Here is a 15442-nt window from a genome sequence, read left to right as displayed (position 1 = left end):
TTTGGACTCAAGCGTTATTGAAATTAATGAATTCATTTCAAGGACGTTAAAGGTTAGATATTTTGAGGATATGAAATAATTTTATCAGACTATCTTCAGTTCTTCTTCAGTTCTTCCAGATGAGAACCCCTGACTTGTATTATAAAACATGACAAAAGAATGTTTTCTTGAAATATGTCTTCAGAAGTTGCAATAGAGGAATAAACAGTGGATGGATTGCATTTTGGTGATATGTAACATAAGTTACCTTTAATATTAAAACTAAAAAAACGTAGGTCATCCTAGCAGAATGTCATGGATTTTTCTCCATAACTCAGGGATTTACCGGAGAACACTGAGCTCACAACACTTTGCCCTGAATATTCAACATTCTCAGAAATAGCAGCTGACCCAAAGCAGAGATTTTCTGCATGAATCTTTGTCAGTCGGGATTTCTAGCATCCTTTGCTCGAAGGTAACCAGCCATGCCTGGCATGCCTCACTTCCTGCTTACAACTCTGAAAGCATTCAAACCCCAGTTTTAAGGATGGCTTACCTACTAGATCCACGTCATGTCACTTGGCAAACGTTTCTCTGTCCTAAAAAGAGAAACTCTAACTTAAAATGCTGGGACAACTTTACTTGGAGCCACTGAGTATCATCCACTTTTGTGCTGCCAGTAGTGTAAAATCAGTAAGAGAAGATGGGTGAGTCCAGTGTTTGTTGGGTTTACATATTTCATACACAAAAGTTCAGAGCATCACTCTTACACATGCATAAGATTTTTGGAGACCTTTCAATATTTCCTAGTAGAAGACTGATCAAACATTGCTTCCCCAGAACTGCTTTTCAAGTCTGTTTTCTCATACCCTTTGATAACAAAATTTGTAACATACATTATATATATGCCCTTTGTTCTGGACAACTTACTGTTTCAGACCTAAAATTAATAGAACTAGAGTTTTCATGTTACTCCTAAGCACTTCTTCACTTTCTTCAGCACAGATACAGTAGATCATCTAATTTGCTTGTTAAAATTTTCTGCCCTCATTTTACCACATTTTCGTAAATTAAGCATTTAGAAACAGGCTAACTTTAATTGAAACTTTCTGCAGCTTTGCACTGTGTCCTACAGATCTAAATTTTGTGTACTTCTAATGGTACTTCTGTATTTATTTTTTTATAAAATACCAGCATACTTAGGCATAAAGAATGTGAAAAATTAAAAGCTCTAGAAAGATAAATTTTCTTAGAAGAAAAAAGTGGTTCCTAGTTTTACTCAAGAATTTGGAGTCTGGAAAGAAGTCAGCTTACCAACTGCATGTTGCATGGGGGTTTTTTGCTGGGTATTTTTTTCAAGGATGGGTTGGTTTGATTTTTCCCTTTATCTCTTACCATGAAAAAAGATGTACAGGTTTTGAAAGTGCTATGAGAATCTCTTTGCTCTGTGCCTCTGATGCAGTGAGCCTGGCCTTATGTGAGTAGCAATAACTCGTCATTAGCTATTAAGAAACAAACCAAACCAAACAAACAAAAAAAAAGAGGGAACATTGAAATGTGCTGAGTAACTATAACTCCAGTTTTGCACAAGTGGTGGTTTAAGGAAAAAATCAAGATACTTCATTAGTTGAAGGATGAGGCAATTTTGAAACCTGTTCAGTTTTAGTGGTGCACTTAATGTCCATGAGCTTCGTGCCAAGCAGTCATAACAAGACACTGCTGGAAAAAGAAATATTGAGAACAAGTTGTTTCACATAATTCATTTAATTGTTTGTCAAGAACTAAATTTATGGTTTTCTCACACTATTTAGAAAAATAGCTTCGTTTGCCACAGTAAAGTTTCAATATTTGCACTGGATAAACAGAATGTTGTATTTGCTTGTGCCATATTAAAAATATTCTGTAATATGCAAACCATGTATGTAGGTATATATTTATTCATTTGTTTGTTTACTGTTTTCACAGACACTTCTGTTGGGGCTGGGAGATGGACAGCTCTTCACCTGGACTGATGGCTTGAAAAGGAAGGACTGGCATGACTATGAAAGTATTCAAAAAGATGCCATGCGTTCAGGTATACATAAGTTCAGAGCAAATTTAAGTGGTTTATTCATTCTTTCTCCATATGGTTATTTTTTATTTTAAATCAGCTAAAAAGCATTTCTAACAGCCTTTTTTTGATTGCAGCATTTCGCAATGTTCTGAACTGAGGGGTCAGACTAAGCACAAATACCTTATCTCTGAAAATAGCCAAGTGAAAATAAAAATGTTTCATGCTAATAGCTAAATAATGATTGCACAAGGAAATGGATAAAAATTATTATTAACAAAATATATTTTGTGTTCATGTCACTGTGAGCAAATATAAGCAAAAGTGTTGATTTCCAAAGGGACCTATGTTAGAACTGAAGCTGAATTGTCCTTTAATCATGCATAAAACCTCAGTCCAGTGCCTATATCTGACAAGAACATCCAAGGTTATGTTAGAAACAAACTTTGACCCTTCTACCATTGTCAAACTCCAATTCTTTCGTCTTGCTAAAGCCAATTCACTTCATTCTGACAGTCTAAAATTATTTGAAAATGGGAGGAAATTGTATTTGCAGATAGACTGAAGGATACTTTGTTACAGTGAGTAATGTAATTTTAATGTCCTTTCACATGCTGTATGCCATATGTGCAAAGGTTTGTGTTCCTCTTTCTGTCATCAGAGCATGTTCAGATTTGAATCTTTCTTTTATATTACAATTTATAACTATGAACATAAGATGAAGTAAAGTAAAAGGAAGGAAGGAAACAGCCATTGAATTGCACCTTAATCAGTGTCTGAAAGTAATTATTTTACAAAGGCCAATGTACTATTATAAAATAAACTGCTATCTTGATCCCACTGTTAGAAGGCAGCCCAAACCACCCCACAAAATACCTCTGTAACTGAATCCAGTTGACATATTCATAAGACTTCATAAATACTTAATTTTACAGGGGCCTGAATCAGAAAAATATTTCAAATGTGGGTTAATTTTGTAAACTGGTTTTTTCCTTTCTTTAGAATCTATTTGATTACTAACTGGAAAAAATATCCTTCCCTCCAACATGTACTTAGGAGGAGAAACTGTGGGGAGGGGGGGATGAAGTTATTCTAGGTACTTTAGGAGTTGTCACATCAATGTTAATTGTGTTTCAAACTGCTAAGTGTAAAATGACAAATATCTAAGAGAGAATGTACAAAATAGAAGCAGCCTATATGTAGAAACATGCATGATTGTACGGAATCATAGAACCTTAGAATGGTTTGGGTTGGAAGGGATCTTAAAGATGATCTAGTTCCAACCCCCTGCCACAGGTAGGGACACCTTCCACCAGAGCAGGTTGCTCAAAGCCCCGTCCAACCTGGCCTTGAACAATTCCAGGGAGGGGGTAGCCACAGCTGCTCTGGGCAACCTGTGCCAGTGTCTCACCACCCTCGTAGTAAAGAATTTCTTCCTTATATCTAATCTAAATCTTCAGTCTTTCAGCTTCAAACTAATACCTCTCACCGTATTACCACACTCTTTGATAAAGAGTCCCTCCCCCACATTTCCTGTAGCCCCCTTTAAGTACTGAAAGGCTACTATGAGGTCTCCCTGGAGCCTTCTTCAGGCTGAACAACCTCAACTCTCTCAGCTTGTCATCACAGGGTAGGTGCTCCAGCCGTCTGATCATCTTCATGGTCCTACTCTAGACCCACTCAAGCAGGTCCATGTCCTTCTTTTATTGGGGGCCCCAGAGCTGGATGCAGTACTGCAGGTGGGGTCTCATGAAAGTGTAGAGGGGGAGAATCCCCTCCCTCAACCTGTTGATCACACTCCTCTTGATGCAGCCCAGGATAGATTTGGCTTTTTGGGCTGTAAGTGCACAATGCTGGCTCATAGTCTGTTTTCCGTTCACTACTACTCTGAAGTCCTTCTCCTCAGGGCTGCTCTCAATTCACTCATCGCCCAGCCTGTATCTGTGCATGGGATTGCCTTGACCCATGTGCAGGCCTTGCACTTGGCCTTGTTGAACTTCATGAGGTTCACGTGGGCCCACCTCTCAAGCCTGTTCAAGATTCCTCTGGATGGCATCCCTTCCCTCTCACATCGCACAGCTTGGTGTCATTGGCAAACTTCCTGATGGTGCGCTCAATCCCACTGTCCGTGCTGCCAATTAAGATGTTAATCAGCTCTGTTCCCAGCACCAACCTCTGAGGAACAACACTCATCACTGCTCTCCACTTGGACATTGAGCCATTGGCTGCAACTCTTTGTGTGTGGCCATCCAGCCAGTTCCTTATCCACAGAGTCGTTCATCTGTCAAATCCACGTTATCCATAGTATGACATTTTTGAAGGATGTGCCCTGATGCTTTGGCAATGTACTTTTGTTTCCTAAATATGTAATGTGGACCTCATATATTTTGGAAAATAAACAGCAGTACTTATGGTTATCTGATGGATAGCTATAGCATTGCCAATGTGATGCAAGCCATTGCATGAAGTCACCTAATAAATTAACAAAACATGTTATGTAGCTTTGTAATTCCCAGTCCTACCCCATACATTTTAACTGTAGTAGAACATCCTACTATATGAATATTTTTTCCAGCATACATTCTTGGTGATAATAAGAGTACTTAAAATATTCTGACTTCTTTGTGTTTTTATGCTTGTGATAGTGTTTGCTGAGTTTGATCATTTAAGAAATCTTTTATAATGATTTCTATCTGTCATTGTTATTCATTAGATTAAATTAACTTTTAATGATATTTTCTTTGAAAATTACAATATAGTAATACAAATGTAAAGCTACAGTATCTCAGTGCACTCTTTTGGGACATAATGTATAATTTCTGTCCCTAATAACAAAACAAAATATAGCTGAGATAAACTTTTAGTTGAATATCATTCGGAAGGCATGCAATAACATCAATGAAAGGGCTTCTCAGGACATTTCAGGAAAGGCAGTCAATGCTTGTTACACAGAAAAGAAGGAGCAATGTCTTTTCTGAATTCAGTATAGCGGTTTATCTGTAAAGATTACAGTTTCCTAAGCACTGGGAATGTGTATTTCATACATCTAATTTTGGAGAATTACAAGTTTTTCCATGGCTAGTTCTTCTGTTTCAAGACCAAATACTTTGATCCCCATTTATTCCACCAAAATAAACCCAATGTTCCTGAATTTGAGTGGTCTCTCCTCAGTGGAAATCATTCACTTATTTTAAAGCTAAAGAGAAAAGCCATTTGCAAGACGTGCAGAAAAATGGTACTATTTCTATTTATTTCAAGGATTCTGGCTCATCTTTTTTGACTCTAAAATCCCAAATGATCTTGCACATAAATGCTGAAGTGAGCTCATGTTACTTTCCATTTTGTGGGGCTTTGTTGGACCACCTGAGGTTCAAATGTATGTTTATGGTGTTTCTACCAATAGTTCATATTCTGTTAGCCTGATGATGATACTTGAGAAGGATTGAAGTGAATAATGGAGTGGTATGGCTTTACATGTAGCCAAAATGTAATTAATATTCAGAGACTCTTGTAGAGCCAGGAACTTCAATAACTGGTACCACTTTTTCAAATTCTCACTTATATGCAGTTTGCTCATGGTATAGATGTTTCCAAGGTCAGTTTTCTTTAGCTGGAATTATTTGCCAAAGTCCCTTTGGGAAGAAAACATGCTTGTGGGTTTCCCACCTGAGAAAACAAAGGATTATACAGATGCAGTCACATCATAGCTGCTGCTTACTGTCACTGTTCCATCAGTGAGGGTCAGAATCTGTCCGGTTTCTGCCACACATAGTTTTTATTTAATGTTCTTTCATAGTTTAGAGTCCCACATTGTAAGATATCTGTTTTACAGAAGAACATACATCAACTGGTATCTACACATGTAATCCAAAGACCTGTGATATGTATTCATGGTGGGTGTCTCTTGAGATGAGGTGCTTACTTTTGGAAAATACATATCTTGTGTGTTAAGAGTAGGAGAATCACATCTGAAGCTGTTTCACATAGGAAAGTCCAGGCAAGACTCTTCACATGTGCATAAGATGACATCTGGACTTGGACATCAGATCGTCTCTTTTTAGTGCTCTTGTGGTTTATTACTCTGTTCTCAATGTAGAACCAATGTACTTTTACTGCGTATATTTATGTGTGCATGCATGTGTGTGTATATATATATTCTACTCCGCTGCTAATGATGTTACAGAAAGAAATAAGCTCCTCAAGGAGGTACACTACTGTAAGATATCGCAGGTGGTATGGCCTGTAATTAAGGCAGCATTCTGGGAGTCTATAAATCTAAGTATAATTTCCAGTTTTCTCACAGGTATTTCATTTTCTCTGTGACTCAATTTCTTGGAAAGAGATAACACTTTCTGGCTGTGTTAAGAATGTTGTAGGATATTGTTTCTTACTGGTGGAAAAAATGAAAAGTAGTCTTTGGAGCCATAATTCCTCAACAGCTAATTTGTCCAAAAGACATATTTTTTCTGTATCCTAGTAAAAATCTGTAAATTAGCATGTGATGTGGGACTACACTGCTATCAGTTTTGCTTATCACAGCAAGATCTAGTGAGCTACACACAGGTTTCTCTCAGGTATTTTCATGATCTTACTGATACTGTTGCACAGATGCGCAAAAAAGCAATTAGCACTTACACCTGTGCCTAGCTGTGTCTTGTGTAAGAGAATACCTATTGTACAGCCACCATTGAAAGGAAATGATCATCCATTCCACTTGGATTTTCCTCTCTGACTTTGAACCATGTGTCATTTTGGTTTAGAAAGAAAAAGAAAAAAGAAAAACAAAACACCACAACAAAACAAACAACCCAACTCTGGAATCAACAACTTTCATTTTCTAAAATTAACTGGACACACATATGGGTTAAAAATTGCCCACTGATAGATCTGCAGGTATAGTTGCATGCGAGTGATTCCTTCAGCTCCAGAAATGATGACACAATGCCAACACAAATGGTTACAATTTAATAAATTATTCCTTAGTAGTCACATGCAAGATCAGTGAAATGGATAATTCATGCCATCCCAGTTAGGTCATTTTCTTGCAAAGAAAAAAAGTCTTGGGGATCCACAGATAACTTCTGAAGTATTTTCTGCCAGGAATAAAAAACCTAACGTGGTCTTAGATAGATATGGAAAGAAATTAATTTACATGATAGTAGTAAAAGAATTATTCGATCAGTTAATGTAGATGGAATGCCCAACCTTTCTTAAAGAAATTATGTATGGATCTTTGCTGAAACAAGACCATTATGTTGAAAGCATCATGATGTTTAGTGTTGATGTTTTCCAAATAAGACATCCCAATTTTTTATTCGTGTCATGGCTTGAGCCTGGTAGGCAGCTAAACACCATGCAGCCGCTCACTCCTCCCTTCTCCCCAGCACTGAGAAGGGACATATAAGTCGGGATTGGGATATGAGATAGGATGGAGAGGGGCGAATCACCCATTATGGTCATGGGCAAAAGGCAGACTCGTTAGGGGAAGAAAAAAAAAAAGAACATACATTTATTACAGACACTAAAAACACTTAACAGAGTAAGACACTGAGAAGCATTACCACATCTTGAGAACACCTTCTTCCACCCGTCCCTTCTTCCCGGGCTCAGCTCTGCTCCCAATATCTCTACCTCCTTCCCCCAGGGGCACAGGGGGCAGGGAATGGGGGGGTGCAGTCAGTGCTGCTGCTTCTTCCATCTTCGGTGGGGGGAGATTCTGGAACTTCTCCCCCTGCTCCATCGTGGTCCCCCTCTCACAGGAGACAGTCCTCCACAAACTCTGTCTGACATGAGTCCCTCCCATGGGCCGCAGCATTCCCCACACTGCTCCGTCATGGGTCACTAACTTCCTCCGACTGGATTCCCTCCCACGGCTGCAGCCCTTCCCGAGCTCCTATGGTGTGGGACACCCCCATATCTGCAGTCCTCCAACGCTGAATTACAGCAGCAGGGCTACTTTTTCTCACAAGACCCTGGCCTTCTTTGGGCACAATCACCTTGATCAACCATGCAAACCACAGGCCATAAATCAATGTCTGCTCCAGCATAGATCTCCATGGGTGGCAGGGGGGGCCGCCCTGCCGTCTCCCCACAGGATACAGGAGGGTCTCTGCTTCGGCACACCTCCCCCCTCCTTTCTTCCTCTGTTCCTCCACTGACCTTGGTGTTCATGCAGCTGCAGCAACTCCTCCTCACAAGTCTGACTCGTCCTCACCACGTCCCTTCTTAAATATGTTATTGCAGAGGCGCAGCTGATTGGCTCAGTTTTGGTGCAGAGGTGGAGCTGACTTGGAGCTGGGGGAGCTTCGAGAAGCTTCTCACAGGGGGCCACCCCTATATCCCCCTCCCCTGCCACCAAAAAACCCCACCACTCACTCAAACCCAGGACAATTTCAAAACTATGCTTTTTCTTGGAACTTGGTTGTTTTAAAATTCCCAAAATTGAGTGGTTTGGTTTGTTTGGTTGTTTTTTTAATTAATTATTTTTAAATCCCCCAAATTTAATTTTTTTTTTCTCTTAGTCTAGAAATAGGAAATCAGTTATTCATGTGTTCCTGTTGCTTACCTAATCTGTACAAAAATTTTGAAACTCACAAGTCAGTGAGATGAGACACAGGAATGGTAGTGGTCCAGGTGATTGAGAGATGAGTGTGTTATGTTTGAGGATTTTTCCCCATATTTATTGGTGTTGCTAAAGGCTCTTCATTTAAAAAGAAAAAAGAAAACAAGCAAAAACCACACCAACAAAACCAAAACAGACCAAAAAAAAACCAACCACACTGAGTCACAGTTTTAAAGATATTTGTGCTAGATATTATGCTTTGGTTTATCTTCCTTAAAAGGTTAACCAAAGAGCACCCCCTATTTTAAATGTACATATAAACAGATTAACCAGTGTCTGATCCATGTATTATTGGAAGGAACAACTGCACCTTGTTACACTGTTCATTTAGGAAATACATTTCTTGCTCTTTTCAGATACTTTGATAAATATCTTTTCATATAGCCAAATTTTTCATCATCTACCAATTGTCACTGTAGGTATTCCATTCCAAAATTTCTAATTCTGTTTAGAATCTTGCTAGCTCTTTGACTGCTATGATAGAAGGTTAATTGCATAATTTTTGTATGCTATCATGTTTATTCTTGCTTTTTTATTATGAATGTGGAAAAGCACCGAAACTACTTCTTTAATACCAACTAATTTGCTTTTTTACTTTCAGCTTTTTTCTCTTTCCCGAGTTTTTAAAGTGATTTAAATATTTACAATCTGTCTGTGTTGAAATAAGACTTTGAAAACAGTTCTGAGAATTTTAGTTGGTTAATGCAAGAAGCCCATAGAGGGAACATGCTGTTGGGTTGCTGAAGTACTAATTTCTATACAGTTGATAGAACAGGGAAGATAGCTAATTAGTTGCCATTTATACAAGCCCTGATTTACTCAGTGGCAGAAAGGAACATTTTATGACTTATATTAAATATACTGCTCATCAGTACAGAATAGATGTAATGAAATGAAAAATTATTTCATTCAGTCAACTCAATCACTTCCATTTTTCTCTGAATATTATTCTGTCATTACTTCAAAACCTGTGATTGAAATATAGGAAGAGAAATACAAAAATGTAACTGAAAAAAAAAAAAGTAATTTCTGACTAAACAGTTGTGATATATATACTTTAGGAAGGAAACAACAACAACAAAAAAAGTTTAATTATTTTAATTTTCTGAAGTAATCCATTAAGTCAATCAGATATTACAATGGAGGGGGAGGGAACAGAATAAGCTAATCAGAGAAACTGACTTTATTGGAGCTGATATGTCATGCCATCTTTTTGAAGAATGCTGAAGAAATCAGCATTTAAAATAAGAGCTGTTTCTATTAACTTACATTCCTCTGGGAATACAACTGATGACATGCCTTGATGAGGAATATGCTTAATTTACATTAAAAAATATGAGAACTATAAACAAATGCAAATCTTACATCTGTCATAAATTTTGTTTCAGTAAGTAGTAAACAATGTCTTATGTATATTTGAAGAGCGTTCTTGAATTTCAGTTTAGATTTGTGAGTGCACCCTATGTAAATGTAGCTTGCGTAGTAATAACCTAGGTAGCTACCAGTATGCATATTAGTCCAGTTACAGCAACACTGATTGTATCAGGGCAGTGTAAATTTGCCTGTATCTCTGGACAGAGTAGAAATTCTGGATGCTGAAGACCCTTATATTGCCATTTATCAGCTACTGACTTGGCAAGTTTCTTCTTTTCATCAGAGATTTCCCTACTTCCCTTCAGTTGTCTAGGGAGGACTCTGAGGACGTGTCTATTAAGATGTTCATTTCAGGAGGATGGTAACTGCTGTGGCAAAAAATGGCCACTGATTTTCCAGGCTTTCTGTGAGAACTAGGAGTCTTAGATCCCTGAATGCTCCCATGATGGATGAGATTCAGAGGAAAGAGCCATGAAAGGCCTAAGGTAGTAATTCAAAAGCATCCATGAGAAGAAATTATGTTGATTCCACCGCTATCTTTATGTCCTGGCTAGTGAGACTAAAAGTCCTAGAGAATCAGTCAGTGTCATTGTTACTCCATTTCTGAAAGTTATTTTATCTATTTCCCTCAATAAATTCTCAGCTGTATGTGCTCATCAATAACAAGTAGTAGCAGTAATGAAGAATTACAGCCCTTCTCAGATAAGAGGAAGGATTCAAATGTGTAATTCTTGGGCTTTTAAAGAAGTGCAGATTGAATGTTTATATTTAAATATGGTGCTATTTCTGATCATGAAAAGCTATTTCTAACTACAAGTGATAGTTTTCCCATTGTAAAATATTGCAAAAGGACAACTGAAGGAATAGGAAAATGGAAACTTTCCAGCTGTACAGGACTGATGGAAAACAAAAAATAAGGCTTAATTTCTGAAAAAAATTTTATCAGTTCTATTAAATTAATAGCCTATAGGGTGAGGTAGAAAGATTGCATAATGCAAGTTTCATAGTGGATTTTTGGTTTCAATTTCTGTTATTTCAATACTGGTTTTTTATTTCTTTACAATGGTTTGGAGATATTTTTGACTGCTTGCACATCCATGCTGAAATTACTGTATTCTATGAGGGATATTGAAAATTCAGTGTAATTCACAGTAAGGAGTTGTGTTTATAACACTAAATATAAATTTATAAAAAACTTTGTCTTCAAAAGAAATTGGTTAAGGAATTGATAAAGTGACTTCTAAGAGGTGTCTGTCAATACTTTTATATTTGACTGTTGAGCCATTTTGCTCCTATCTGCTAATAAGATCTCAGAGAAAAAAACTTTTAGAATGTACTGTATCACCCAGTGGTTATCCCAGCACTTATCAAGCCATTTGCACAGTCCTTTTTCCTCCTATTTGTATATTTAAATAGCATGTGAAGCCTTACGTGGAGGGAAGGAATAAAGGTTTTAATTATTTCTTATATTCAGTATAGTCTATACCTTTCTGCTTCTTCAAAATGTTGTCTTGACAGGGAGAAGGGGATTTTAAAGATCTTGACCTTTACATGCCTCAGTGCAGGCATTTCATAAAGATTAGTTCTATAAACAAACAGACAGCATGCTCTATAGTTCTACAAACAAACATTCATACAGATTAGTTCTATAAACACACCAAACAGAGACATTGAAAAAGAAGTAAACTGTATATGTTCGTGATGAAAATGGAAATAGAATGGAACTCTGTGTTTTGGGGGTGGAATGCTAAAAGGAGGCAAAAGAGTCAAGAGTGCATTTGTACAGCAATAAAAAGTAGTGAACACCTGAGATTGACTTCTATGTGACCTAAAGAAATTGTGCCCTGGTGATTTTCTTTCCACCACTTCTGTTCAAGAATTTTCAAGAATAAAGTGCAGTAGGATAATTCCCCCAAGTTTCTGTAGTCAGTCCTTATTGTTTTGAACGGTGCCCATTCTTAAATTTGGAAGAACTTGTCAAAGCACAACGTAGTAACAGTGTGCCTCTAGAAGATATGAGGCAGCATCATGCAGATAGCAACATTAAATGTAATTCCCTAATGGTTATGAAAAAAATATTTCTGTGTTACTTACACAGATGAGTACACAGCGGCCTTCCAGTACTTAAAGGGGGCCTACAGGAGAGATGAGAATGGACTCTTTATCAGGGAGTGGAGTGATAGGACGAGGAGTTAGAGGGTGGATTTAGATCAGATACAAGGCAGAAATCCTTCCCTGTGCGGGGGGTGAGGCGCTGGCCCAGGGTGCCCAGAGCAGCTGTGGCTGCCCCCTCCCTGGAAGGGTTCAAGGCCAGGTTGGACGGGGCTGGGAGCCCCCTGGGCTGGGGGAAGGGGGCCCTGCCCGGGGTGGGGGGGGTGGGAACTGGATGATCCTTAAGGCCCCTTCCAACACAAACCATTTGATGATTCTATTAAATATAATCAAAGTTGTGCAAGGAAAGAAGTGTAAATATATTTGCTCTGTAAATATAAAGTGCTGTGGACTGTGATCTGATGCTACCAATCCTACTCCAGCTTAATGATCTGGATGTACTATTGAAAATAGTGAGATCAGTTAGGAGTCAAATGCCAAGCACAAATATTGTGCTCTCAAATATTGATTTGGAAAGTGATTTTTCAGTAATGCCTTCTCCAGAAGTTTAAACCCTGATATTTAGAAAATATGTTTTGTTTTGTTTTATTTTGTTCAGTTTTTCACAAGTGCTTAAGTGTTTCCCTGGACAACAACAGACTTGCTTCCTCAGATTGTGAAATGGCATCTCACAGTATTATTTAAGTGCTGGTTTGGGCTTAGTACACACACCCACTGGATCTCGAGTTACAGCCTAATATTACATTGCTGCAGAAGAAGCCAGGCAGTGTAAGGCTGTTGCACTATAGCATTTGTCTCTGTCGGAAAACTGTGTGCATGATAGAACTCTTGCCACTTAAATCTACGTGTGAAAAGGAGTTTCTGTGTGGCTGTAAGACAGAGTCAAGCTTCCTTTTTAAAGCACAATGACTCTGTGGGCTCAGTACTCACAGCAAAGATTTCAGGCACTTTTTGTGGTTGAAGTTAACTAGGTTCTCCCTCTGTTCTTCCCTGCCTCAGCCCTGCCTTTGAATACTCAACAGTGATATTATTTAAATGTAAGTGGTAAGCAAATTTTTAAAGATTACCAGAGAGGCCAAGGAAAGCGAACAGAGTTCATAAAACTTCCCTTTGACTTTTATTAATTAGGGCACTGAAAATGATCTTGTGTACCCTTCTGTACTAGGCATTGACATGTTGATTTTTACCATGACAGGAAGAAAGAAAATTGTATTTCCAGTAAGTCAACAAGAGATGTCTGTGACTACACCATAAACCACCGATACATATTCTAGCTTGAGACTAATGTTCAAATTTCAAAAAGTGCTCTTACAAAAATTATTGGGGGGGGGGGGGGCACGGGGAAGAGGGGGAAAGGGGGAAGAATGGTATGTGTATGTGTGAGGAGGTCTCAACTCAAATCTGTCTTTTGTCACTTGAAGTTCAGGAAGGTGTTTGGTTTTGGGCCACTGTTAGCACCCTGTTTTCTCCTTTTCCTTAAACTTTTCCAGGACTAAGTCAATTTAATGAGTTCATCTGTAGATAGTATTTTGGGGTTTTTTTTAAGCAAAATGTATTTTGTAGTAATTCTGGAAAAGAAATTTTATCTGGATAGTTTTCTAAAACGTGGCTCATTTTCAGGAAGAGTTTGAAATGAGCAAACAGCTGGGAGACCTTTCAAACTAGACCTGCCTCTGTGCAGAAGGAGGAGAGCTCTATAGACCATATAAATTGTGTTGCTTGTCTCTTGTGATAGGTGTAAAAATGAAGTTTGTCAGCTCAGAGCAATTACTGCTTGACTCAGTGGCAGAAAGAAACTGTTTTATTTTGTATTTCAGTTTCCAGTTGTTGCTTGTTTTGTTATGAAAATCCCAATACAAAGAAGGGGGAAAGGAATCCTGACTAAACTGTGGCAAAAGAGCTGGAACAAGTCCTTGACAGCAATTATAGCATATCAAGACTATACTTTTCAGTTCAGAAGCAATGACAAAAGGGATTTTTTCCTTACTACTTTTGTGTTATCTTTTAGGTTTAAAACATGGAATGAGCTGCTGTCAACCAGCTTCAAATACTATTTCTTTTAAAAATTTAAAGAAGGCATTCTTTTAACCTGAATCCAGGTCAAAAAACCCGGAAGAGGAACTTCAGTTTTAAAGGTTTGCCATCTGGTTGACCAAGACACTTTTTTTTTTTTTTTTTCTAATCTACCTAATACTTGCAGGAATTTGCTATCAGCGTAGTATGCTGGTGCCACATATTACCTGCACACTAGTCAGTAACCTTGTGTGTTACAGACTTCATCATCTAGAATAACCATGATGATAATTACAAGCACATCGTTCCAAAGAAAGTAGAAAGCTCTTTACACTAAAATTCACCAGTTGTTTTCCTTAACATTGCAATTGTTAAGGTTTTTCAGAGATGATATATAATGTATTGCTATATGATACTATCTATGTGCTTCTATTTGACTTGATGTTGTAATCTTAGTTTTTTCATGTATGGAAAATACAGTTTAGCAGAGGACATAGTTAAAGTGACCAACACAATTTTGAGGTAATTTTTAGCCCTTTGGCCTTCAAAAGGCCAACAATATGTTTGAACAGTCATTCCTAAAAAAATACAAAAAATTGTGCTTACTTTCCTGTCATAGCTTTTTTTTCTTTTGAGGGTATGAATTAGGTTTACAAGTGCAAAACTCTAGTATAGCTATCTCAAGGCAGTTTATGACTTAAATAGGTGTAAGGTGACTTTCTTTTCCTTCCTGTTTTCATTAAATAAACTGGCAGAAAAATTATTTGTCTGACATGGTTTGTCTGACATGCAATCAATATATGTGAAAAGGCAGAGATATATGATGGTTTTGCTATAATTTACCTTATAGACACTAGCTCATCAAATGATGTTCTGTAATCACTGCTTCTCCAGGAACACAGCTACCTTTTGGCTGTGGTTATGTGACACAAAGTCATCCTCCTTCTATGTTTTCAGTGGAGTGGTATCTGGGAGAATCTGTCCTCCTTCTAACAAAAAGACAGTAAAAAAAACCCACACATTTTTAGGAGTGACATTTTGTTCTGTCAACCTGTGTGAAAGTTTTGCTGTCTGCAGACTGGAAACAAACTCTTTTTTTAGGCAATCTTAACTAAAAGGCCTGCAGGTGATGTTGAAATGTGAATAATAAGACCTGCCAGGAAATTCAATGGAAAAACAAACTAACTCCAATGCTCAGATTAAAAAAAAAAAAAAAAATCAAGACATTTTTAAATTGCATTATCAGTATTCTTAAAATCTGGAAACAGTCTTGCTTTTGGTATTTGTCAGTT

At 37.8% G+C, this 15442-nt stretch overlaps 1 protein-coding gene across 1 annotated transcript in view; it reads left to right on the top strand.

The window, feature by feature from the left end:
* GALNTL6 (polypeptide N-acetylgalactosaminyltransferase like 6) overlaps positions 1 to 15442 on the top strand; it is a 503407-nt gene that overhangs the window by 182356 nt on the left and 305609 nt on the right. The window contains exon 2 of the mRNA XM_042808290.1: positions 1945 to 2053. Coding sequence (XP_042664224.1) covers positions 1945 to 2053 — 109 coding nt within the window. The remainder of the gene's footprint in view (positions 1 to 1944; positions 2054 to 15442) is intronic.

This window comes from Tyto alba, unplaced genomic scaffold (assembly GCF_018691265.1).
Source record: "Tyto alba isolate M040663 unplaced genomic scaffold, T.alba_DEE_v4.0 Super-Scaffold_6, whole genome shotgun sequence".
Lineage (NCBI taxonomy): Eukaryota > Metazoa > Chordata > Aves > Strigiformes > Tytonidae > Tyto > Tyto alba.
This window is presented reverse-complemented; position numbering and strand designations above follow the sequence as displayed.